We start from the raw sequence: 25,835 nt of genomic DNA on the forward strand, positions 1-25,835 counted from the left end.
CCATCCTTGACATCTCTACCATCTCCACCACAGCTAATTGTCAGGAGCAAGCAGAAGGCTCCTGGACAGCAAAGACCCTGTTTAGAAGCCCAGGAGGGGGAGCCCAGCCCCTCCACACAGGGATATCTCTGGGGAATCACACTTTCGGAAGGGGTGTTTTTCCGAGCTCTCCAGGTAGCACCAGCAGCTCATTCAGATGGAATTCACCACGGCCTTCCCCACTCAGTCTATCCTGACCACCGCCCCCTGCCCAGCAGAGTCAGAGGCTCCTCTGTCACTTACCGGCTTGAGCTCCGTGGAGTCCCACTCCAAGTATTCTGCCACGTGCACCATTTGATTGATGATCCGATCCAGCTCCTGAGCTCAGACAAAAGGAGGAACCAAAGAGAAAAAATCAGTGCTGCCCCCGGGCCTGCAGCTTGCACTGACTTGAGAAGGCGGGAGATAAGGTATGTGGATCAGAGCCCCGCTGGGCTAGAAGCTGCCCGCAGACACACAGAGAGGCAAGCCCTCATCCATGCAGGGCCCCACCTTACACCCCTGCCAGTCCCATTGGTTTCAATGGAGAGTGGGTGGGAAATTTTCCATCAGAAAAGAGCGTTTAGTTGGAATCGAGATTCCAACGGCTGGGATTCCTGCCAGCTCACCCACCTGCTCCTTAGCAGCCTGCCTGGGTACGTCCACATGGCGCTGTTAAATCCGCCGATGTTAAAACATGGTGTAGACACATATCCCTGGGGGCTGGTAGAATCCCCAGCTCCTTGTCAGCCCACAAGCCTTGGGAGACCCAGCTCCCGAGATGCCTGGCTCTCAGGCTCCCCAGCTCCCTGCTGGCAGGCTGCTGGGGCTCTGGGCAGCTGGGGGAACTAGACAAACATTGTGAAAAGCCCCAAAGGAAATGCTACTTAGACTTTTTCCACATGAAATGTTGAGGTTCCTGTTCTATGGGACATGCAGAGATTTTATTTTCCATTTGGTTTCAGACCTACTTTTTTGTTTTCTCAGGGAGTTCCCCAGGCAATGGGAATCCCAGTTTCTAGCACCCTCTATCTCAGCAGGGTTATTCATGGAGTCAGGTGCCAGTCAAGGTGACTAAGCTTGTCAGAATCTGCCCCAAATGGACAAGACAGAGAAACCCGGGGGTGGGGGGGAGAGGGGGCTGGAGGAAGGAAGATAGGAGGGAGTCTCCCAAAATTAGTGTAGGGGGCCTCATCAGGAACCTGCAACAACCAGAGAGTGCGAAGCCCGGAACTGAAGGCAGGGGAGGGTCTGCCCAGAATGGGGGTATGGCTATGACGGTGGCTTTTGCTTTGTGGTGGGGCACTGACCCTGAGGAAATCATGCCCTTCTCTTCCACCTAGAAACAAGATGGCCGAGCGAGAAGCAGATGATTGTTTAAGGGAGAGGCACTGACTGCACTTGCATCTGGGTAGCTTCTTTGCACGGTGACTCCCGAGAAGGGGCCGCCTGGCCAGAAGGAAGTGACACACCTGCAGCCCCAGGCCAAATGGCCAGCGGAGACCTAAGGCAGTGCATCAGAGGCGCTCCGCTGCAGCGCACTGTTGGCCGGCCCGAAGAACTAGCGGTCTCTCTGGGAGACAACACATATTCCATAAAGAAATGGTTGGGAGGACAGGGCTGTTTTTTTCCCGTGTCCCTCCAAGGGCCTCCGTATTGCCCTCACATACCCAGCTGCCAATCCCCAGGATCAGCCAGCTTGTGCGGCTACATGGAGGTGTCTCCCTGCGTGAGGAGAGCTCCGCAGGCTAAGGCTTACCGAGCTGTCCAGGACGCCATTGCCATCGGTGTCATAGAGACGAAACATAACTGCAAGAGACACAGACATGAGACGTTATGGAGCGTGGAGAGCGGGGCGAGCTCCTGGGGCTGCCTCTTTGTCTGTAGGCTCTCACGGCTGGAAAGCATGCAGCCACTGAACCTGCAGCCTCCAGCCCAGACCCTCTCAGAGGTGGGACTATGGTGTAGCCAGCTGTTCCTCTCTCCTCAGTCGAGCACAGCCAGTTGGACACCACCAATCCCCAGACACGTACACAGGCTGAGAGCCTCAAGGGCCATGTTGGTGCAATGCCGGATCTCCATGGATTAAGGTGGAATGATGCAGCGGAGAACCAGGCCCACTGTCCCCATCGCCCCTCGTTCCCCTCAGCACTCTGCCCCCAACCCCGGAGTGGCAGTGGGTATAGGAACATCGTCTGCCTCAAACTCAGACATCCCCCCGCAGAGGAAGGCTCCCCCGACCCAGGTGCTCCCCACACCACAAGGGTAAGCGAGACCGTGCAGTTGTAGTAGCAAGTGACTTCAAGCCAAGGACTGAAAACGCTCAATTCAGTGGCAGCTGCCAGAACCACCAGGGAGCAGAGCTAGCAAACCAGGGACTGGCAGAGAGACCCCAGCAGACAGCCTGTTAGCACGAGCAGCTAGGTGGGTGCCGATCCCAGCTCTTTCCCTGCCCTCGGTGTCTGCTTTCAGAGCATGTGCTCTACAGGGCAGAAGTGGTGCTACTGCAGTAATGCCATCAAACCAATACAGGGTCAACATTACTCCAAAGGAGCAAGGCATTTGCTAGACAGACAATGCAGCCTAGTGGACAGAGCCTTTGGCTAGGATGCAGGAAACTTGGATCCTGACTCAGTCACTGGCCTGCTGAGTGACCTTAGGTAAGTGTCGTCCCCTCTCTGTGCCTCAGTTTCCCCATCTGGGAAATGAGCTCCTTTGCAAAGCATCTAGAGCTCTACAGATGGACAGTGCCAGGCAACAGTGTGGGAGTAGCTCACTTCCTCCTGGGTGTGGCAGGAGAAGCAAGAACACAGGCCACAGGCATTCTCAGCACACCACAGGCATGGGGCAGCCCTGAAGGACAAACATGTAATTGTTTCTGAGCCTCAGAAAAAGGAGGTTTCGAAGGTGATATTGAAATTCTCCTACCTGACTTTGCTGGAAGCCAGTAAATTCTTGGCACCTGGAGAAGTGTTTGTTTTAATCCTAGAATATAAACTCTCCTGAACTGCTTAAGGCTTAACAGCTTGACACTTGTGCTCCAGGGTTGGACTGGGCCACCTCACAGTCTCTCACCATGCTGGGACTTTCCCCTAGTGCCTGTGGCATGTGCTGCAGCATTTAAGGTTTTATTTAAAAAAAAAAAAGTCTCCAGCACTTTTGGTTAGAGACAGCCTTCCAAATACAAACTCCACTTAGACCAGTATGGCGATATCTGCCTGCATCTGCAGACAGCCTGAGACAATAGCTGTGAGATGTCTGAATTGCCCCATGCATTTAAAGAGATGTTGACCCTGGAGTCTAATGATGACACCTTAAATAGCAACACTGTTAACTGTTTCACTGCTGATCAGAGTCCATAAGACAGAAAAGGGATGGTCATATTATGAAGAGAGGCATTATGTAGTGTGAATGGGCATTTCAGTGGGTGTCATGAACAGTGTTTGGGAAACGATCCTGCTCATTTTTTCAAATCGCCTCGCTGTTAGAACTGCTCTCAAGAGCTGCAGCCATTGTGTATCTAGTTAGCTGTGGGTCCCCCTTGTCTTTGGCTACATTTTGTCTTTTTTCCAGCTTTAGAGTAATGTGCAAATCCAGTCTGAGAGCAATGAATGTGGCAGAGACGGAATTGCTCCAATAAACACGCTCTAGTCCGCTGTTTATGTAGGGCCACTAGAAATTGTGCCACAATAAAACATATTTTAAGACGCTTTCAAGATAGATTCATAAACCACCCACCAAAAAATCCCCCCCGCCACAGTGAGCATCATCTCCTCCTCCAAAACAAACACATTGCCCCTTTAGAAAAATCATAAAAACAAAAGACAACGCAGGCCACAGAAGCTAGGGGGCAGCCTCATGCAATGCTTAATTTGTGCCAGGGCTTGCTGGGGCTCACATGGCAGTTCATACTCCGGGTACCTCTGGGCTTGCTGCATCAGTTATGCATGTAAAAAATTGCTTGAGCCCCAGTATTTAATTGCTTGAGCCCCGGCACCTCTGTCAATACAAATTAAGCACTGGCCTTGTGCAATTGCATTGCCCGCTAATATGACAAGGACCTCTTCCCCTTGCAATGGTTTGATGTGTGTGATCCTCAGATAGACACAGGCTGGCAGCAGCATCCATCCCTCGGCATAATGACCTACTCTTCGCTCATCTTCCTTCTGCCGCCGATCTTTGTGTCGGCTAACAAGCAACGGCGCACAGCAGAAATGAATGACTAAAGCAAGCCTCAGGCAGAAGGCCAAGCAATTTTAATGAGAACAGCAGAAGAGATGAGTAATTATTGCCCAGCAATGCATGGCCTTTCTTGTCTTATTGCCGCTCACAAACAGAATCTATAAATAAGTCTTGTGCTGTTCTGGGAACCATCTGAAAAAGACAGTCGCTAGCTCCCAGTATCCCCTGCTGTGCACTCTGGCTCCTCACGGGGCCTGTCTGCTAGGGGCACATTCTCAGAATTTCCCCTTGGTGTTTGTGCCACTGTAGGCAGTCATGCTGGGAGCCCTAGTGTAGACAAGTTGCCAGCGGCCCCAGTGTAGTTGGCACTGGGTCATTTCAACCTGCTCTGGGTGAGGTTCTGTAAGATGGTGTTAAAAATGTGGCCCTGCTAACTAGGGTGACCAGATAGCAAGAGTGAAAAATCGGGACAGAGGGTGAGAGGTAATAGGAGCCTATATGAGAAAAAGCCCCAAATATCAGGACTGTCCCTATAAAATCGGGACATCTGGTCATTGTACTGCTGACCTAGGGCTCCCGACGAGGCTGACTCAGTATTAGCCAGTGCTGGATGTTTTCAGCCCAAGGCCAGGTTTTAAAGCTATTTAGGTGTTGCTGCACTCAGCATTGCAATGCCTGTCTCATTTTCCAAAAGGATTTAGGCATAGAGGAGCCAAAATTCCACTGACAGTCAATGGGGCCGAGGCTCCTACGGGCATGTCTACTCAGCAACTGGACACCCAATGGGGGGTCATGTCACCTCCCCCCACCCGATTTGCTCCTTGGCTTGTACTGAGCATGCTCACACGGACTGAGCATGCTCAGTAACACTGCTGAAGCTGGCTGCCCACACTCTATCCCCCACTGTGGGCAGGCGCGGGTCATCTCTGGCTGCGTAGACTTCCAGACTCGGGCTGGGGCCTGGGCCCGAGGCAGTGGCGTAGCTGGGGGGAAGCGGGGCAGCAGCCGCTCCCCCTCCGAGCAGAAGTGGCGCCTTTTTAATTACTTGGCGCCTTTTAAATGTTTACTCACCCAGCGGCGCTCCGGGTCTTTGGCGGCGGGTCGGGGGGAGCGGAGTTTTAAAAAGCACCACCCACTGGTACTCACCCGGCGGCGCTCCGGAAGACCGGAGCGAGTGAAGGACACGACGCCGAAGTGCTGCTGAAGACCCGGAGCACCGCCGGGTGAATACCAGGAGGTGGCGCTTTTTTTTTAATCTCTGCTCCCCCTGTTTTCTCCACCTGGCTGCGCCACTGGCCCTAGGACCCTGCAGGTTGGGAGAGTCCCATAGTCTGGGCTCCAGCCCAAGCCTTTCAATCTACACAGCAATGAAACAGCCTCGCAGCCCGACCCCACGAGCCCCAGTTGGCTGGCATGGGCCAGCCGCGGGGTTTTCTTTGCTGTGTAGACACACCCTAATTGCCTAAACTCCTTTTGAAAATGAGACTTAGGCTCCTAAATCCACTAGGCATTGAGTACTAAGCACAGCCCTGCCTAAATCCCTTTAAAAATCTGTGCCCGAGTCCCTAGCGTCGAGAGAGGCCAGTGTTCAGCAGAGCTGCAGTGCTCTGAGTCACGCCTGACTCATGCCAGAGGACACTGTGAACTGGGTGAAATAAGGTTTCACAGTAGCAGCCGTGCTGGTCTGTATTCGCAAAAGTAAAGGAGGACTTGTGGCACCTTAGAAACTAACAAATTTATTTGAGCATAAGCTTTCATGAGCTACAGCTCACTTCATCGGATGCAACTGTAGCTCACGAAAGCTTATGCTCAAATAAATTTGTTAGTCTCTATGGTGCCACAAGTACTCCTTGGGTGAAACAGGCACTTCTTTCCACCTGATAAGGGTGAGGCTGTTTATTATATGGGCAGTGGAAGGCTGAGGATGGCCTTCATTGGTCATTTCCTTGCTTGCAAGGGCTGGGGTTTGGGAAGAGATGTGAGAGGCTGTCACGTAACCACCTCCACTGGATGTTTAGATAAAACATTTGGGGCTTGGAATTCCATACCAAGCTCCAGGCCCGTTGGCGTACAGGAGGGAAGCACAAGGGAGCAAGAAGACACGATTCCTGCTCTCTGCTCTACCACACGCTCCCTGGGCGACCTTTGACGAGTCGCCAAAGGCTAGGTTTCATTGGAACCTGGTGGGAGGTCCCATTCAGTGGGAGTCATGGTGGGTACCACAATCTGGCCCATGTCCTTGGGTTCCCCATAAGCATGTCCATCCCCACCGTGCAGGGCAGTTGTGAGGCTTAAAGAGTAGGTTGAGCACTCCAAGATCCGTGGGCGAGGTCCCAGAGATGAGCAAACCGCTGCTGTAAAATATCAACTCTGACACAGGAAAATCTTACCAATCCAATGTATTTCTTCCCATCCTCTCCATACCGGGTGTTGATGTGCTGCCCGTCTCCGCTGTGCAACGTGAAAAGCCAACTCATATAGTATGTCCTGTTTTATTAACAATGAGCGAGGGCACCTACAGCCTTTTCCATTATTTTAAATCAAAATGGATAAAATCAATAAATACCAGGAGTGAGACGTAGCAGGAGTGTACGTGTGCATATTTGAGCAGTCGAGCTTTCCCCATGTTTTTTCCCCAAGAAAAATCCTGAATGTAATTTTTTCATTTGGCTTTTTTTCTGAGGGAATGTTTTTAAAAACAAATGCAATTGTTGTTTCAGTTCACTTTGATCAGAAATTTCCACTTCTATTTGGTTTTACAATCAAAACATTGTCCACATTTTGGAATTTGGTGCTTTCCTTTTTCTCCCTCTTTTTTTACCCTGGAGACGACAGAATAAATGTTGCTAGTGGGTTATTTATTCACTCTTTCCTTTGTGACTTTTCAAAACGTCTCCAGCTTTGGAAAAGTGACAGAGAGGCCCAAGGAAAAATGACACTTTCTAGCATTGCCTGGCGTTCGTTATGTGGATCGTATTTACGGTAGGTTGACATTTTTTTGTCAAAGCAGTTTCCCATCAGAAAACACCATTTCAACTAACCGGAATAATTTCCATGAGTTCATACAGAAAACAACTGGATTAAAACCATTTCAAAAATGTCAAAACTTCCCACGCTGACATTTTTGGTATAAAAAGTTTTGATTTTTCACTTCAAAATGACTTTTTGTTTTGAAATGTATTTTATATTTAAAAAGTAAACAAATTACAAATGGTTAAACTTGAAAGGAATGTTTCAAATTTCTCAAAACAAAAGGGTGCTGTTGACCAGAAATTTGTTTCATGACAAATTGTGAAATTTTGTCTTTTTGTCCAATTATTTTTCAAAAGCTCAAGATTTTCGATGGGATGGAAAACTTGTTTTCCAGCCAGCTCTAGACATGCTTTTCCACATAGCAGACAGAATGTCATGTACATCTCTGAGGGAGAGAGCTGGATAAATACACCCTCTAGTCTAGGAGAAGCTACCCTGTGTTACAAGCTGGGAGCCCGGGAGTTTTAATCCTAGCTCTTCCTCTGTCTGCTGTGAACATTTTTAGCACCTCACAGCCTTACTAACCAGAGCCTCACCGCAATAGAGCCAGGTTACACTAACAACTAGCTAACTGGCTTTAAAATCTGGAGAACCTGTAATTTGAAAATGGCCCTTCTTTAAACTGGAGATGGATTTTCCTAAGGCTATTTTTAACATTTACTCATTAAAAAAATTAAATGGCTCCTTTGCGAAACCAGAAGACGTGGCCCGTGCTAGTCACCGGCCGGTGTTTGTGCTCAAGTCTGTTCAAAGCAACTGGCCATTTAAAACCAAAGCCAGTTGTCATTCACTGCGGAAGAGTAAACCACGTGGAAGTCACAGAGATATTCTGGGGCTTATGCACAGCTGGGTGAAGGGCAGCCCTGAAGAGAATGAGAAGGACGGGTGCAGAAGGGAGAGAAGCCAGCGTTAGGGGTGAAGATACAAGGGCTGCTGGGAAGCGAGAAGCAGCATGTGGCGATTCCCTGCATGGGTGGAGGGGATGCGATGGAAAACACAGCGACTATGAGCATGCAGCCTGGCAGCACTGCTGCGTTTCATACAGCAGAGTGGATGACCTTACCCCAGGTCCTCTGGGCAGGAGAGAACACACACAGGCGCTGCCCGGGCTCCCCACACGGCCTTCCTCAGCATCACGTGCCCAGGAATAGTGGGGGACGGAGAAGCCAAGGGCTTGTTCCCATTAGCATTTAGCACAACCCAGTTAACATGTGTGAGAAAGCACAGCCTGACCCCTTTCAGGAGCCTGAGCCTTTCCCTCTACTATAGGCAGCAGCAGCTTTGGGCGTCGCTGGTTAGCAGCACTTGGATTGACGGCACAGGCCAGGGGAGAGGCCACCGTATATGGAATTAAAGATGAATGTTGTTTAACAAAGAGCTCCCAGAGGTTTGGCTTTCCCACGGCTGTGACTGATATTGTGGCAGTGCCCAGGGACCAGAGCGGCATTGGGCGAGTCATTGGACAGACGAGGAAACCCAGAACCCTCCTTGCCCCAGAGAGCTCCCAGCTGACGCTTTCCAGACAATCAGCTGAAAAATGCAGCTTCAGGTGGCCCAAAAGCATTCATGATTTTGACACAAATTTGCAGAATAGTTTCAGTCAATTTTTTCCCCAGGCTCGATTCACAAGAGGACAGGGGGGTTGTGTACCGTGGGAGTGCTGAAAGCTGTTGAACCAAACTGTAAACCCTGCAAACGATGGAAACCACTTCAAACCAAGGGTGCGGCCACACCCCTAGTTCCAGCACCAATGCAAGGGGACTTGGGCACCATTCACAAAACAGCCAGAGGAGGAGGAAGCCCCCTTGCCTCCCCTGTAATCTTTAGTTCTGTGGTTAGGCCACTCACCCAGGATTGGGAGGGCCAGGTGCCAATCCCCCCAGCCCAGGCAGTGCCCTACCCACTCTGATCTCCTCTCTGGCCCAACGACTACTCAAGTATTTTATACAAAGGGGAATAGCTTCAGCAGAAGTGTCTGAAAGAGACCACTGCGATCACGGCCCTGCCCCAATCCTTCCTCTCATTCAGCACCTGGCAATGTGCCAGGCAGGGGCGTAGACATGGGTGGGTCTGGGTGGGGCATGGCCCACCCACTTACCATCCAGGCCCACCTAAATCTGAGCAGGGCTGTAATGTTGCCATAGCAGTCTGGAGGCGTCACTCGGGCACCTGAAATCCAGGACGGAGCTAGGCGTCCGCCCTTCAGAAACCTACGCTCTGGCAGCTCTGCCTTGCCATTTTCTGAGCCATCCCATGCACGTGCCCAGCTTGGCAGGGGCAGCCCTGTGTCTGGCGGGGGGCACCTGGGCTAGGGAGTGGGCACGGTGTCAGAGGATAAGCTGAGTTAGCACTGTCTGTCATTGCCCACCCACCCAAAAGTCAGGGGCCACTCAAATTTCCATTCCTAGCTATGCCACTGGTGCCTGGTGTACCATGACTCAATGGTGAACATTTAAGGCACTTTGGCTGTTGGGCCCAATGGGTTTGAGGACCCGAGAGCTGCCGTGCAGAGTGTAAGTTCCAAAAAAATTCAAAAATTTGAAACTGGCATCATTTCAAGTCAGTTTGGTATCAAACTGTGTCTGCCCAGACTGCCACAATGCCTTATGGGAATTGTAGTTCAGGTGCCTCTTGCCCCCATTCTCCCTCATGGGCTGGACTCCCTGGTTGGAGTACATCTCCCATGATGCACCTGTAGCCATGGGACTTTCATCATGGACCATGCAGCTCAGTCAGATGAGAGATTACAGTGCATCATGGGAGATGTAGTCCAGTGAAGGAGCCCAGCCATGAACTACAACTCCTACAAAGCATTGAGCCACCATAGTCAATGCTGAACTAACCTAAAACATTTAATTTCAGGTCAGTTTAACAAACTGAAATAGTTTCAATTGGATTGAAACTGTATTTTCAATCACAAAATTATTCTGAAGGAAAAGTCCCAACCAGTTCCATTTAGCACTGCCATTGGTGAAGTCCCAGCTGCTAAAAAACAAACTGGGGAAACATGGATATGTCTAGCTAATCCAGCATTTCTTTCTTTCATTGCCAGGCAAAGCCCAAGATTTAAATGGAGACAGAAAACTAGAGCCCTGCACAGATAAAAAATTTATATCCAAATCTGATCCGCAATCTGCAGACATGGTCCACAGACGTCTGCATCTGTGAATATGAAGCAGATATCTGCAGATTTGAACCTGCACTGTCCCTTGGAGAATGGTGCGCCTCTTATCTCTGTCTCCATTTGCTGCCTCTTCAGAATGGAGGTCCCAGGTCAGACGGTTTCCCCAGAAGAGAGGTGGCTTTGAGGGCTGAGTGCAGTGGGATGAAGAACAGGGGCATGGGTGGAGGAGTTTGCTGCTTTTTAAAATTTCATCAAAATTGGAAAAATTTCACCCACTCTGGTGGGGAGGTGAGGCATGGGAGCAGTGATGCTCTGGAAGATTAGAATACTGGTCTGAAAGAGCTGGGAAGCAAAGGGGGGCAGAAATCAAAGACACACCATTAATCAGGGACTGTCATAGGGCCTTGCTCTTCATATGCAAGTCAAACCCAAACTGCCTTTAAAAAACTAAAAATGAGAGAGTATTCTGGACTGAAGCACTTCCCTGAGATCAGCAAAGCGATTTGCTCTTTACTGTCATAATCTGGAGTTTTCCTTTCATGGAGTCACACATCTGAGATCACATCGACCGTCATCCTTGTCACTGGCCCACACACACCATGGCCTCTTGGGACAACATAGCAACTCAGATTCTCCAGCTGTAAACAACACAGACCCCAGCCTCTTGAGGGAAACCAAGGCCTTGTCTGCATGGACAGGTTTATCATCACAAATTAGGGTGTGAATTTGAACCCATTAAGTTATAACTGCCTATGTGGATATGCTCATACTGGTATAAGAGAGGCTTTAGTCTATCTTAGTTTAGCTTGTGTCTCTTGGGAAGGAGGCTTAAGCTAAACCAAATGAAGCCACATTTCTATTGGAATAGGAGTGTCCACATGGTGGGTTATAACTATGCCAGTATAACTGGTAAAATTTTCCCATGTAGACAAGGCCTGATTCAGCCGTTAGCCTGTGACAGTAATGCAATCCTGATTCCATCCAGTACAGGGCAGTGGTGTGCAACCACTCTAATAAGTCCATCACAACACAGTGCTTCACTGGGGACAGGAGTCTCTGTAAGCTAGCAAGCTCGTTTCTCTCACCAGCAGATGTTGGCCCAATCACAGATATGACCTTCCCCACCTTGTCTCTCTAACATCCTGGGACTGACATGGCTACAACTACACTGATTGCATCATTGACAGAAACAGACATACGAGTGACAGGAGAACTATGGCAAACACTGAAGTTTCCGCTGTTTTCTCTTTTAAATATTGCTATTGCTCCAGAAAAGCTCATCTCAGATGCATTTTGCCTTAGTCCAGGTTACAGCAAAGTCAGGTACTTTGCTAGGGTCACACGGAGTGGGTGGGCCAGCTGGGAACACAAGACTCTCCCCGCCCTCACAGTCTTTTCTCCCTTCTCCCAGTGACCCATACAGAACAGCCTTTCTGAACCAGTCCTCCCAGCTCTCCCCACCCAGCCCCACCTTTAAACAAGTCTCCCGGAGCCACGTCTCTGGTACTTTGGGCTCACGTGTTCTCCGTGTCCACCAGCACTTACACTCCAGCTTGTCCTCAGCCCGGCCCCTTTCCAGCAGCGACAGGTAGCAGACGATGTCCTTCAGGTAGGCTACCTGAGACACGAGGGCTGGCAGGTGCTGATTGGCCGCTTTCAGGGAGTTGTGGGTCTTGCGCAGACTGAACGGTAACCTCTTCTCCAGGCTTCGTGAGCCTGTGGGAGGAGAGGAGAAAATGCAAGGCCACCCCAAAAATGCCAACTCCACCCTTCCCAGTTTTTCCCACATGACCTGACCCCTCGCCAAGGCGTTTTGTGCTCAGTTCCATGGGTAGGACTGAGAGAATATGAACAGAATGTATAAAAACATCCCATCTTGTGGTATTTTTGTGCTTCCACGATGCCAATTCATTTCACAGAGACCATCAGACAGCTGTTGGCTGGCATGACTCTCAGCTACTAGAGGATCGATGACCCGTGGATGAAAGACCGACCTTCTGGCAGGCTTCACAGAGGCCAAGGGCTAGGCTGTATAGGACATGCTGGTCCCTGAACCACATGCTCTTCTCTGCACCACACTCCAGAGTTAATGGAGGAAATTAAAATAAAAGGGAGAGGCAGCTCATAGGCTTGCCAGGGCTCAGATCGGACACTCTCAACATGCAGCCCAGCAGGGCCTGGCCCTGCACAGATTGTTGGAGCTGGGGATATTTCCTGCCCTCCTCTTCCTTGTGGAACTCAGGACAGAGTTTTTTTACTCTGGGACCACTGCTGCTATGTAATTAAGACATTGACGGATGGCGTCTCCGTGGGTTTGGAGACTTATGGCTCAAGTCACAAGCAAAGGTGCTAAGATGCACTGGCCCCCACTGCTATAGAACTGCTGCTCCTGCTGGGATCAGACAGACTGCGCATCATCCATAACTCGCTTGGCTCAGCATTCAGAGGATCAAATCCCCACCCAGAGAACATCCCCAGGAGAGATCTATTGCCTCACAGAACCCAGCTTCCAAACATCCATCGCTCCCCTGTGCAATGGTTTGATTCTGAGACACTCTCCCACAAATTAAGAGTCCCAGAGTCAATGTCCCCATTTCTCCCAGCAGCCGAGAGAACTGGTACAGACCCTGAGCTCTGCTGGAAGCACCGAGCTGTCTTTGTGGCCAGATTGGTCCCATTTATCTGCATTTCCTCTCTAGGCAGGAAGATGAGGAAAGAAAGCTCTGGCTTTTGTCAGCTTATCCCTATGAGAGGCCAGGCAAAGCCAAGGAGCCTGCAGGCTGAGCCAGAGGCCCACAGCAAAGCTCACCTGGGGACTGAGGGCTGAGCACAGCCCCAGCGGAAATCTTCGAGGAGCCTGATGAGTTGTGAGCAGAGGGGGTGCCAGCAGTGGATTTCTGAGAGGAGGACCTGGACCAGTTGGGAGAGGTGTTCCCAAGGGCACTGGTGTTGGCTAGAAGTGCAGGGGTCAGAGAAGCGGACTGCTGGTCTGCGAGGCTAGAGGGGGAGCTCCTGGAGTCAGGAGTGTGTCTTCCCAGGGCACTTAAGAGAGTTTTCCCATTGATCCCTGAAAGGCAAACACAGGAATGTGGAAAGTATAACATCAATGCCCCAAACCCACCCGACTGTCCCTAAAGGTGGCTCCGGGCTGAACCAAAGGAGCCCAGAGTCCTGCTGGGGCTTGGACAGCGCCAGGTTTGGAGAACCCATCTGGGGAAGCCACTCCTGGGGCAACACACCTAGGCTGTGTAGCACACACGCTTGCCCTGCCCTCTGGAGTCATTAGCCAGTCCCCAGGCCAGTGTGAAATCGCAAACAGGGCTGTGGTTCATCCCCTGGGATCTCCCAAGGGCAGCAGCATCTGGACTCTTCACTCCCTCCATTTGTGAGGGATCTGGAGCTCTGCCCCCTCCCCAGGGGTCATCCCACTTGACCGAGGGACAGACAGTTCTAGAGGTTCCATGGAATCTCCCTGGGTGATCTGAAAAACAACCCCTGGGAATCTCCCCTCCCCCTCACCTCCCGCTGCTCTGGCCTTCGCCCTGGGGCTCCCACTGATGAGGGCTGCCTCACATCCCTCAGTTTGCTGATCCCTTTCTGGCCACCAAGGGCAGGCTCCTCTCTCCAGGGCATGCTCCTGGCTCTCTGCGCTGCCCCTCTCACACATACCCCTGACTCCAGGAGCCGGAGCAGAGCTGGGCGCAGAGCAGCTGCCCACCACATGCTTCCGGGACACTGGCTGATCCACCAGCTTCCCATCCTGGGTTTTCCAGGCTGGTCTCCTGAGGAGTCCCCGTTCCGCCTCTCTCTCCACTTACCTGAGGGTTCTTCGGGGAGGGAAAGGGGCAAGACCGATGGGGCTCTGTGCTGCTGGGGGAGCAGAGAATAGGCACTATGGGAGGGGGAGCTGTACACAGAGAACATGAGAAGCAGCTAGGCTGGCGATGAAAGGCCACCATGGAAAAGTCCTACAGACTGTAACAGGAAAATCCAGGGGGCTAAATAACAGAGAATGCCATGCCCCACGCTATCCCATAGGCCCCTACAACCACCACCAGGGAAATAATGCTCCCTTACACTCTAGAGGACACTTAAACCTACAGACAGATTCTCGTGTCCCTAGGTAGCTGGAACCTAGACAGTTGGTTCTAGCTGGTTAGACACCTGGGAATCACTGCCTGGGGGATATTCAGCCTGGCCTTGCCAACTGGGCCCTGATTCCACACATAAAAGGGTCCACACTGCCGCTGCTTTCCCCGGCCTTTGAGCTGGGTTCTCTCTGATGTGCTATTAATTGGCCAGAAGGAGTCACTGGGGTGATGAAATTCCATCTCCTTTCTAAACCAGCTTTTCACATTAGTCCCAGCACAGGTCAGAGGATTCCTTGGACCTCTGGGCCCCATCTGCAGGTGTTTCTTGGCGCTCCAGGCCCCCATCTCTATGGAGCTCCCTGCATATGAGATTTAACAATCCATTCCAGACCTGTTGCTGCCTAGTGGGCACTTGAAACAGATCAGCACCCCTCGTTGTGCTGATTGCAGTTGGGAAAGGACCTGGCCAGGTTAAAGAATAACACTCACCTTCTTCTTCTGCACTCAACTGACTTGAGTAATCCATTTCCCTGCACTACATACCAACACAGACATACAAAACCCTGGATGCCAACCCTTCCAGGCCAGCCACTGGCGCGGGGGGGGGGGTGGCCAGGTGTCGGTCCTTGGCGAACAAGGGAGACAAAGCTGGAATTCGGGCTGGGTGGAAGCTTGTTGGTTTGTATCTGTCAGTTGATTGTTTTCCCTCCCATTTTAGTTGGGCTGAGATTCCATATATCATGCCATGAGTCACAAACACAGTGGGTACCTGTGACGGGGGCACAGGCCACTTCAGTCTGGATGGAGATGCCCGCATCAATAGATTTTGGCTCTGAGCATGTAAGAGAAGCAAAAGAATAAATACACTGAATGTATCTGAATTCATTGGAGCTCTATGAGAAATAGTGCAGTAGTCCACACCCCCATCTTTTATCCAACCTCCCCTTCCTGGGGAAAAAGTCAAGGAAGCAAAGCATTTAGTGACAAATACTTCGACCATGGCCACCTCATCACGGATCTGCGTATTCCTTCAGAGCCACATGCGCACACTGGTGTTGGGTGGAGGATACTCTATTAATTACGGTAGATATTAACTTTACAGACATAAAATTAGCGTAATAATTTGGCACTGGGAGTCAGATGTTCCCACCTGAGGAGCTGTGATAGGACCATGCTGCATTCCCTCTGCCTGCTTATCTCCTCCGGAGCCCTAGGGGGCACTACCCACTTCTGGGAGCGAGGTACTTCCCCTTGTTAATATCACATTGCACTAGCCAATCCCACTGGGCAGGTGTGGATACACGGCACATACTGGCACCCAGAGCCACTACCCTGGGCTGCACAATGGCAAATGCTGCACCCACCTACCCCAGTCCTGAGAGGGCCACACTATCTTAATCTGTGGGATGAATGCTGGTTACTAGGGCATATGGTGTCTGCAGTCACTGTCCATGTCTCTGAGGCTGAATGGGGAAACAATGCTGCAGCTCCAGCTGACATACCTTGGCCCGGCCTCCCCATGATGGAGGCCACTGTGAGCACTTAAATCCTGTGCTCCAGTCCCTCCACTCTGCTCCCACTGCCTGGTCCTCATCCTAGATCAGGTGCCAGCTACAGCAGAGACCATGTTTTCACGTATAGACCACCACCACAGCTGCACTCTTCTGGGACAACACAGTCCCAAAGCTCAGGGAGAAGTGCACAAGAGCTAGGGATAAAGCATTCTTTGCCACAGGGCCTGGCTACAGAACAATCTCCCAGAGGAGGGGAGGCCAAGCCAGGCCAGAGTCTGACGATCTTTAGGAAACACTGCAACACTCTCTTCTCTGAGGAAGCCTTTCCACTGTCAACAGTCCGACATTCACAACATCAGCACACCCAACCATACCCAAGGGAAAGAGCTTTCCATACCCTGAAAAAGGAGGAGAACCAGAGACTCCACGATGCTCACCAAGGCTCTCGCTTTGCCCCTCCACTGTACGCGGAAGCTGCTTAGATACTACAGCAATGCGGAACCTCAGTGTAGGCAGGAGGGCCGCGGCACGCTGGCTGTGGGCGCAGTACAGAGACACACTGAGGCTGCCCAGACCATAGGTGTGCCAGCTGCACAGTTCTGTTCGCAGGGCGGGAGGTCATTGGAACTGGCTCTTCTTCAGCAGATTCTAACTATTTACAGTCAGGCAAACTGGAGACCTAAGCAACTTGTGGGTCCCTTCCAGCCACTGGGAGCGAACCTCTTCCCAGCAGCCTGTGATGCACGTGGCCACGTAAGGGCAGCCATTTGGGTATGTTACTGAAGTATTAAAGAGGGGTGAAAAAGAACTGCTGTCAGATACCCTGACGCCTCCAATACACAAGATTCCTAGAGTGTAAGGCTAGAGGGACCATTAGATCATCTACTCTGAGCCCCGCTATCACAGGCCAGTGGATGCCACCCGGTAAAGGATGTTGACTTCCATCTCTAACCTAACACCATGTCATGAGTTGCCCATGCCCCATGTCGGCTGCTGGCGTGCAGAGCAGACAGGAGAGCAGGAGCAGGCCAGATGTTGCTTACCCAGGATGTTGAGCTGTGAGATGCTGGAACCTTGTTGCCGAGACTCTGGGGAATACTGGCAGATCTTGCGTTTGAAGGACATGAAGAGGTGCTGGCAAAGCTCCTCAGGAATATCCACCTCCAGGTATGTCTTCATGAAGAGCCGAAACCCCTCGTAGTCAATGGGCTACGGAGGGGAAACACAGGATGCTGTTAGAAATGCCCTGCCCACCCATAGAGCTGCCTGCGCTCTGCTCCAAACCATGGTTTCCACAGGACGGTTTGCTTCCCACAGTATGTGCCAGGCAGGGCTCTTTCTGAGATGCTGATGGGAAAGGGCAGAAGGGTTTTCCAGCCATTGCCAGTGTCTGCACCAGAGGCGTAGGAAACTGGGAGCTGCTTGGGGAGCCCTTGGGGAAGCCATGCCCCACAAGCCTGCTGGAACATGCACAATCCCATTTTGAACATCTACAGGATTGTGAGCGGGGTCTTGTGGATGGAGCTTGGTTTGTGGGAGGTACTTCCCCCAACCCCTGCCAGAATTTAACCTGCCATCAGGTGTGACTGCTTTAACTCCTCCACACCCAGACTCCTGCCCTGAAAGCGCTGAGGCCAGGCCCTCCATGGGCACGACAGCTCACATGCCAGCCAGCCAGGAGCCTCTCTGCTGGGCTACACTACAGGGACTGGAAAGGGGAAATGGCTTCATGCCACCCTTCCCTTCCCTCCCAGCTAGCACAACTCTGCCTGAGCTCCCTCCTCCTGACCATGCAGACGTATTCCCGGCTGCCCTTTCCGTGCTGGGGCACAGGGAGATGATCCCTGCTCTCTACCGGCCCAGAGAGGAGGTGTTGCATAGCTCCTTGGCCACAGCAGGAAGCAGGTCACCAAGCCCAGGAGACTTCCCTTTCATTAGCTGCACTGGAGAAATGTGAGCATATGTTGGGAAGCTGCCAGCCTCCCTCTTCTCACAAGCCCTCTTGGGGCTGGATGCTGACACCAGTGAAAGGGAGTGAATGCTAACTGCCCCCTTCCTCTCAGCTCCTGGTGGACACGAGCCCATCACCTGCCCGCAGCATGGCTGGATCTGACTGGTACCCGCGCTGGCGGTGCCAGTGGAGAGCTGATGGCACGGATGGAGACGCCAAGGGGAGCCATGCCCTGCTCTTGTCCATGCGGACTCTGCCTGTCGTGGTGCCATTCTCCCGCGCTGCCATTGCACACAGCACTGAGCTGAACAGGGCTCTACGGAGGGGCAGGGCACTTACTACTTCCCACAAAATCTACTGCAGGAGCTGACGTTTCTCCCCCCTGTTCTCAGCCCCCAGGAGAGCTCTTGGAGAGGCTACGTGGGGAGAGGTGTGGTGGGTCCCCATCCAGCATGTCTCCATGGGGTCTTAGTGCAGCATGCGGGGAGAGGGCAGTGAGCTTTGATGGAGCTAGCTCGCGTCCCGAGAGCAGTGACCGCACTGCAGCACAGGCTGGTCAGAGTCTGGGGTCCATGCTGCTGCAACTTTACTGCTCTCAGCTAGCTCAGTCCACCTGCGGCGACCATCCCCCGACTGCAGGCCACGCCACTTAGCTTTTTAAATCAAACCCTCAAGTCTCCTGCCTCTGTGCATGGCACATCTCAGCCCCAGCACTGCTCAAACTGAGCGTTCTGAATTGAGCTACACAGGCATTCATTACCCACACAGACCTTCAGCCTAACATTTCACAGCAATGTGCCTGTGGCACTGAGGTCTGGACACCTCTGTGCACTTGGGCGGCAGAGCCGATAGCTCCTGCCAGAGTGACGTGCAATCACAGCCATTTCCATGGATAGTTTTGGAAAGTTAAGGGGCTTGTCCAATATTCAATATTCAGTGATTTCGGCACATCCACGATATCGCTTGACACTGTGGCGCAAGGGCTAATGTTGGCTCTGCAGAACACTATGGACAGAGCTATATGATGGGATTCCCTGGCCCATCAAGATGGGACTATACCCACGCTGGGTAGTGTGGAGGGGTACCCAGACCCATCTCTGGCCTGGCAGGGAAATATCAAACTTCCCTCCTGGGAAAGGCCGCAGCTGTCTGTCATCGTTTCAGAGGTCTTCTGGCAGTGGGAGAGATACCTGTCAGGTGCACCCCTCGCCACCTCCCATCGCTAAAGGGGAAAACTAGTGGGGACCTGCTCGCCACAGGTGCGCAGCTGGGTGATGGCTACCCTGTTGGGACTCCTAGCTGAGTGTGCGGAAGCCAGCATGCAAAGCCGAAGCTAATAGCCTAACCACAACCACCCACCACGGGGAGAAGGCAGGTCTCTTACTTGGTTCAGGGTATCTTGCTTCTGCAGCAGATGAGAGCAGAGAAAACAGAGAGGAGAGTTTAGTGAGCGGCAGGAGGGCAGGATCCCTGGCAGTGCTAGCGTACGCCCAGAGACATGCTGTGCAGGGAACAGCGTTGCCACCTTACTTTGCAAGTCTCAGGCTATGTGGGGTTTTTCTGAAAGCCCCACCTGCCAGAGTCAAGAGACTGCAGGAGAATCTTAGCTTTCATTTATAAGCAAGGGAAGTTTCCAGTCCTCACCACTGCAGAGAAAAGCTTGAAAATATGACCCGAGTGTGCCCTAAAAGCGCGAAAGCTGGGAGGAAAATAAAAAGAATCCAATGTTCGTTTTAAAAATCGCATGACTCTTAAGCTAATCTCATGATTTTCCGGGATCTGGCTTACGCTTTGTGACTGTTTGAGGTTGGTGATGCTGGGAAGTGGGAAAGAGAGGCCTTTAAAGAGTTAAACTACAAAAGTAACCAGTTGGTGGTTCTGCTGCTATTCCCAAGGAACCCCTACCCCAACCCTGTGCTTTACACTACACTGCCTCAGTGTGGTGGGGTGGAATGGCCTAGCAGGCTGGAGCTCCCAGTCATGTGTTGGCAGCTGCCTCGCTCCTGCAGAACTTTGGAGTAGTTTTGGGCATAGCAGGCATTGACCTGCCCAACACCCAGATGTGGAAGAGAGTGCCAGGCCCAGCACTCAGCAGTGAGGCTACAGGCCAAGCACCAGGGGTAATTGCAGGTGGTGACTGCAGGATGGAGTAGAATGTCAGAAGGTGAAGGGGAGAGACAGAATGAAGGGAGGAAGGGCAGAGGGGAAGGAGCAAGGGGGAAAGCTGCGGTAATGAGAGGAGCAGGGAGCCATGAGGAGGAGAAGTCAGAAGACGAAGTGGACAGATGAGAAAACAGTCGGCTGGCATGGTGGGTGGATGAGCCGAAGCAGTGATGGGCTGGGGTAACAACAGCTTGGAAGAGGGAGGGAGGGAAAGGGAAAACATCTGCCAGCTAGACAGAAGGGTCCAGAAAGCAAAGATGACCACAGAGCTGGACACCACCATTCTTGATCCACCATGGGGACAGCAAGGCTTGCCTTGAGTCAGGGGTTCTCAGCTTGGAACTTGTGGCCTCCGATGGGGTCGAGACCACCTTTCTTTCCTTCATGGCTAGATGGGTGATGGTCCTGGAACTTTTCCATATGGTGACCCCAAGTTATAACAGAAAGCCAAGAACTGCTGCTTTAAGGGGTGTACTAAGGAAGAGGACATGTTTGCCCAACCGAAGGGTGGCCATCCTTTCACCCTGGCCTCTCGGACCTGGCATATGGGGATGTATTTCTCATTGGCTTATGCCACTGTTGGCACATCCAGAACTCTTATCTGTCTTGATGGAATTGCAGGTCAGCTAATGAGAATGTCACAAAATGATCTTAAAATTGTGAACACAAATGGAGCTTTATGTTCATCTTGGTATTTATACCTCCCATCGCCACAGCGGCCGAATGGCGCTGAGCAATCATCTATCCGGGGCAGCAAATGGACCTTCAGAGCTGGCTCCTCAGCTGATATCACTTGACAAATCTGCACTGCAGTCACTAGACCTACACCAGTTCACATCAGCTGCTGATCTGGCCCTCCGCGGGGGAGTTTTCTTCTTTGTAAATAAGTTTCCCATCCCTAGTTGCAATAAAACATGAATCAGTGCAGTCACCGATTGTACTGCTAAGGTGAGTGAAGTCCCTTGGCTATATTATTCCATTACCAGCAGCACGCTATTATCACCCAGAAGTGCACATGCGGTTACCTTCTATTGCTCAAACAACATTTTACAGCAACACACATAGAAACAATGCCAATGGGATTCTGGAGGCATTGTTGTAACTACCTAGGAGCACAAAGTGTGAGTCACCAGAGCGGAGGGTGCAAATTACTTGGTTCCTTGTCTCCCCGATGCTATTGTTCATACTTTTATAGGTAAGGTCTGAGCCAGGTTTTTGGGCAGAAAAGTGGCAGATAGTTTAAGCTGGGTGCCAATACCTTGGCAGATGCAAAGAATCTATTGGAAAAATCAGTGGACTGACTAGGTTAGCTGGTAATTACAAGTAAGCAGGGGAAGCTGATGGAATGGGGTAGCTGGTCCAATAACGAAGTGGTTTGCTAAGCCAGGTTTCTACAAGGCTTTATTCAAGGACCTTAATGTCCCCAGGATATAGGGAAAGGACGCAGGATTTACATAAACCTCAACTCAAACAGAAAACACCAAGCTTGGGCAACTAGCCTGCCTTGGAGTAGCTGACTGACTAGCTCTGCCTCTCCCGAGATTATCCCCCACCATGAAACTATGGATTCCTGTGGTTCCTCTGAGGACCCGCTTTGAGTGTCATGAATGACAAATAGCAATGAGCTGCATCAATCAGGAGAGGGAGGGATCTAGAAGCATGCTGAAAGGGTCAATGTTCCGTCCAGTTTTAATTAATGTTCATCTATCCCCTGAAGTGGGAAGACCAGAGAGGCAGAGAAATAACTAGAAATATTGGCAAGAAAAACATAAAATAATAAAGTGCAACACGTGGGAAATAATGAGGCCAGCATCCATGTGCAGAAAGTAAGAGCAAGTTCAGTAGTAAGTGCTGGCAGAGATAGTGGGCAGCAAATTAGACAGAAGTTCCCAACTGTATGGAGTTGCATAAAAGGCCAGTGATGGGCTCCATTCACAGAGCAGGGAGGTGAAGGACCTTCTCAGGCAGCTCTGTTGCCCCTTCATCTGGCATGCTGCAGTCCTGGAGACCTCAGGGTCAGACAGATACTGACAAATTCAATGGAGTTCAGAGAAGCGCAACAAAGTCCTTAGGGTGCTGGAGGGACTGATTTATGTGGAAAGATTCGAGAACTGAATCCAAAGTAGATCGCATGGCTAAGTGATAGCTGACGGGAGAGGGGTTAATAGGCCGTGGAAGGGTAAAAATACCAGTAGTGGAGAAGAAATGAACTTGAGGGGGGTCTAACCAGGAATGATTCATCCAGTGAAGGGTTCTTCCCCACTGTACACTTGCCAGTGTCTAACTTCCATGGGGAAGTAGTAGAAATCCCATCGCCTGAGCATTTTAAAAGTGGGCTGAATTGAGTACTAGGGAGCGTTCTGTAGAACACAATCCTGTATTTGCTCAGGAGCAGACTAGACGACTCACAAGGTCTCCATCTCTAAAGCCCAGCCCATATGTCCCTGTCGTCTCTGGGCCACAAGCATCAAAGGGCAATTCTATTTTGAAACAGCCAGAGTAGCTGGACCACATGGGGGCCACTGAGAGGAGTGGGAGGAGCAAGTCTGCCAGGATATCTCTGAAGATGCTATGGGAGTGAGCAAACCCACTAAGCTTTACCCTGAAGGTGCCAGCATGGGTGGGAGGAAGGGGTTTGATGTGGGTCCCAGGACAGCTCCCTCAAGAATGGCAGGAAAGGTGTGTGACAAGCAGCACTTTGTTTACTAAATTACGAACGAGATGGTGGAGGAAATGTTTATCTTGGGTCAACTCCCCCTCTCCCACAGCTGATCTGTGCTTTGAAGACGTTTTAAATGTAATTAGTCATTACACTACTTTCCCCAGAATGCATTACACCTACGCGATCCTCTCTGTGTAAGAGGGATAGACTCACTGTGAAAGACACATCATAGGAGAGGAACAGCCAAAGGCGCCCTAGGCAGGAAGCAGTTAGAACTCACTGAGGTCCACCCACCACACATCATTTGTACAATGGTTTGTTTTCTCCTAAGTGCCTGTCCGCCACTCTTTAATAGGCTCACAAGCGTAGCTCCTAGTGATGCCTTTTGTTGCTCTGTTCCATGTGGTAATTACCTTCAGAGACAAGAAGTTCCCTCTGTGCTGGCTCCTTGTCTAAAGTCAGTTTGTGTTCTTTGGCTCTGGATCCTGTTGCGTTCTTGAATAGTTCTGCCACTTTCATTGCCTCTCCTAGCTGAGGACAACCCACTGCCTGTTCTTAATCACCTTGCTTCGAATGATTCTAATCAAACATCCCTGAGCTCTTTACAGTTACAACATCTGCTAAAGGCTCTGTTCTATTGGCTCTCATCCGAGCCTTTCAAAAAGCATCGTCTACAAAACCCAGCCATCCCAGGAGACATGTTACAAAGGACAGACTCTTCCCAGACCTAGTCCATTAGGAGAGTCCATTTTCTCAGCCTTGTTCATGGCTAAAGAGTGGGGGTTGGAGAGTCTGAGGGGGAACGGAGACAGGTTTCATTAGGGAGAGCACAGACATATAGGGAGAAAACGGGGGTGGGAGTGTTTCATTTGCAAAGAGTGAAGCTGAATGCAGATATGTTGAATCAACGGGACTTTAATAAACCCTGTGTACGGTTTTCTCTGTCCATGTGACTGAGCTGCTTCCAACATAACTCCCGCATTCCCTGTTCTGTCATCAATGCCCAGAAATGTAGATAGTGCCAGCTGCAGGGAATGGTAAGCCTTAGGGAGAGGCAGGCATGCATACAGACTGGCTATTGTTTTTAAGATCTGTTTTCTCTTAAATGCTTTGGTTCTAAATAAATGATCTCTTGCTTTCAGGAGAACGTGTGGTCACTGGATACCCCTGTCATTGCCCCGGAGGGAACAGACCTCCAGTCGCTCGACATACATCAGGCCTGCAGATGTAATTGCAGTTGATGCATGGATGACTGCAGCCCAGAGCCTGGTGTGAGAATGGGACAGTCACATAACTCCATCCTCAGGTAGGTGACGGCTCAAGGCCTGAGACATGGGACACGATGTGCTTGAAAAGACCAGGGTGGGGGCCGGGGGGGAGGGCAGAGGTGCAATGAGCTCAGTAGCTATGACACACTTATCAGCCTTTCTGGCCTGTTGGAAGGGGATGAATATGTAACATGCTGATGTTATAAACCTCCTTACCTGCTCTGGGTTATATTTTGAGAGAACTCCGTCCCCTTGGAACTCTTCCAAGACATCCTTCAGTTTCTTAGTGGAATCTAGGAGGACAGAACCATATATGAAGCACTGTGATGCTGATGAAGAAACAGACTTCCACCGCTTGCCATAAAAACCATTAGCAGCACATCAAGTTCTGATGTCACAAGTTTTCCCAGTGATATTAAGCCACCCATTTAGAAATAGGACAGCTAGAGGCCTAGCATGCTAGGAACAGTACCATGTACTTACCCACTTATTTCCCCTTCTCTAGAGCAGGCACCTGGTGCTCCAGCCAGTGGTGAGCTGGAGCCAGTTCGCACCGGTTCGCTAGAACTGGTTGTTAAATTTAGAAGCCCTTTTAGAACCGGTTGTTCCACAAGGGACAACCGGTTCTAAAAGGGCTTCTAAATTTAACCGGCCAAAAGTGGCGCCTTAGGCGCAGAACACCCACCAGCAGCTCCCCGCCCTGCCCCGCCCCATCCCCAGCTCACCTCACCTCCGCTCCGCCTCCACCTCCTCCCCTGAACGTGCTGCCCCGCTCTGCTTTTCTGCCCCCTGCAGGCTTCCCGCGAATCAGCTGTTCGCGCGGGAAGCTGGGGCAGGCTGAGAAGCAGACGACGGCTTCACATTCAGGCCCAGGGAGGTGGAGGTGAGCTGGGGGGGAAAAGGGGGGGGGCATGAGGAGAGCCGCCTGCGCCGCAGCAGGTAACCCCGGGGGGGGGGCACAGGGGAACCACTCCCCACCCCAGCTCACCTCGGCCTGAGTGTGAAGCCGCAGCCGCCTGCTTCTCAGCCCTCCCAGGCTTCCCGCCGAACAGCTGATTCGCGGGAAGCCGGGGGGGCGGAGAGGCAGAGCGGGGCGGTGCGTTCAGGGGAGGAGGCAGAGCAGAGGTGAGGAGAGCTGGGGCCAGGCACAGGGTGGGGAGCTGCCAGTGGGGGCTCTGCACCCACCAAATTTTCCCCATGGGTGCTCTAGCCCCAGAGCACCCAGGGTCTTGGCGCCTAAGGTGCCACTTTTGATGTGATCAGTGGGGGGAGCGGCCACTCCCCCTGCTCCCCCCCAGCTATGCTCCCTCGCCCCTAGGAGCCAGAGGGACCTGCCGTATGCTTCCTGGGAGCTGCCCTAGGTAAGCACAGCCAGGACTCCCTACCTCGCCCCCCGGCAGGTGCCTCTGGCTCTTAGGGGTTGGGTGGCACCCACTACGGTGGCCCACGAGACCCTCCTGCCCAGTTCTGGGGGCAGTCAGGGGACAGGGGAGGGGGCTGGATGGGGTAGCGGTCCGGGGGGGGGGGGCGCGTCAAGGAACACGGGGGGTTGGATGGAGCAGGAGTCCCGGGGGCGGGGGTGAGCAACGACCCCCTCATGGGATGAGGAGGGAACCAGTTGTTAAGATTTTGGCAGCTCATCACTTGCTCCAGCCCCCATTACAACTGGGGTTATTCCTCTTCTTCCATACTCCTAGTTACTTATTTTGAACCTCCTGCTCTAGCTTCATAATGTGCAGCCAGCAGGGGGAGCTGGGTCCCAAGCTGGGAAGACAAACTATCCATTCTAGCTGGTGAATATTACAAGAGGGTAGCCGTCTGCAGCCAAG

The 25,835-nt window shown here is 51.7% G+C and overlaps 1 protein-coding gene across 6 annotated transcripts in view; it reads right to left on the reverse strand.

Moving 5' to 3' along the window:
* Positions 1–25,835, reverse strand: part of DGKG (diacylglycerol kinase gamma) — a 206,064-nt gene that overhangs the window by 89,727 nt on the left and 90,502 nt on the right. For 5 of the 6 annotated variants that reach the window (XR_007358332.2, XR_012669917.1, XM_048863172.2 and 2 more), the window contains 8 exons: positions 24,223–24,299; positions 19,298–19,318; positions 17,006–17,171; positions 15,218–15,280; positions 13,167–13,424; positions 11,903–12,073; positions 1,778–1,827; positions 283–357 (listed from right to left, as the gene is read on the reverse strand). Coding sequence is in view for 4 of the 6 variants with exons in the window: in XM_048863172.2 (XP_048719129.2) it covers positions 283–357; positions 1,778–1,827; positions 11,903–12,073; positions 13,167–13,424; positions 15,218–15,280; positions 17,006–17,171; positions 19,298–19,318; positions 24,223–24,299 (881 nt within the window). In the remaining 2 variants the exon portion in view is untranslated. The remainder of the gene's footprint in view (positions 1–282; positions 358–1,777; positions 1,828–11,902; positions 12,074–13,166; positions 13,425–15,217; positions 15,281–17,005; positions 17,172–19,297; positions 19,319–24,222; positions 24,300–25,835) is intronic. The other variant, XM_048863173.2, reaches the window with a different exon arrangement.

This window comes from Caretta caretta, chromosome 9 (genome assembly GCF_965140235.1).
Source record: "Caretta caretta isolate rCarCar2 chromosome 9, rCarCar1.hap1, whole genome shotgun sequence".
Lineage (NCBI taxonomy): Eukaryota > Metazoa > Chordata > Testudines > Cheloniidae > Caretta > Caretta caretta.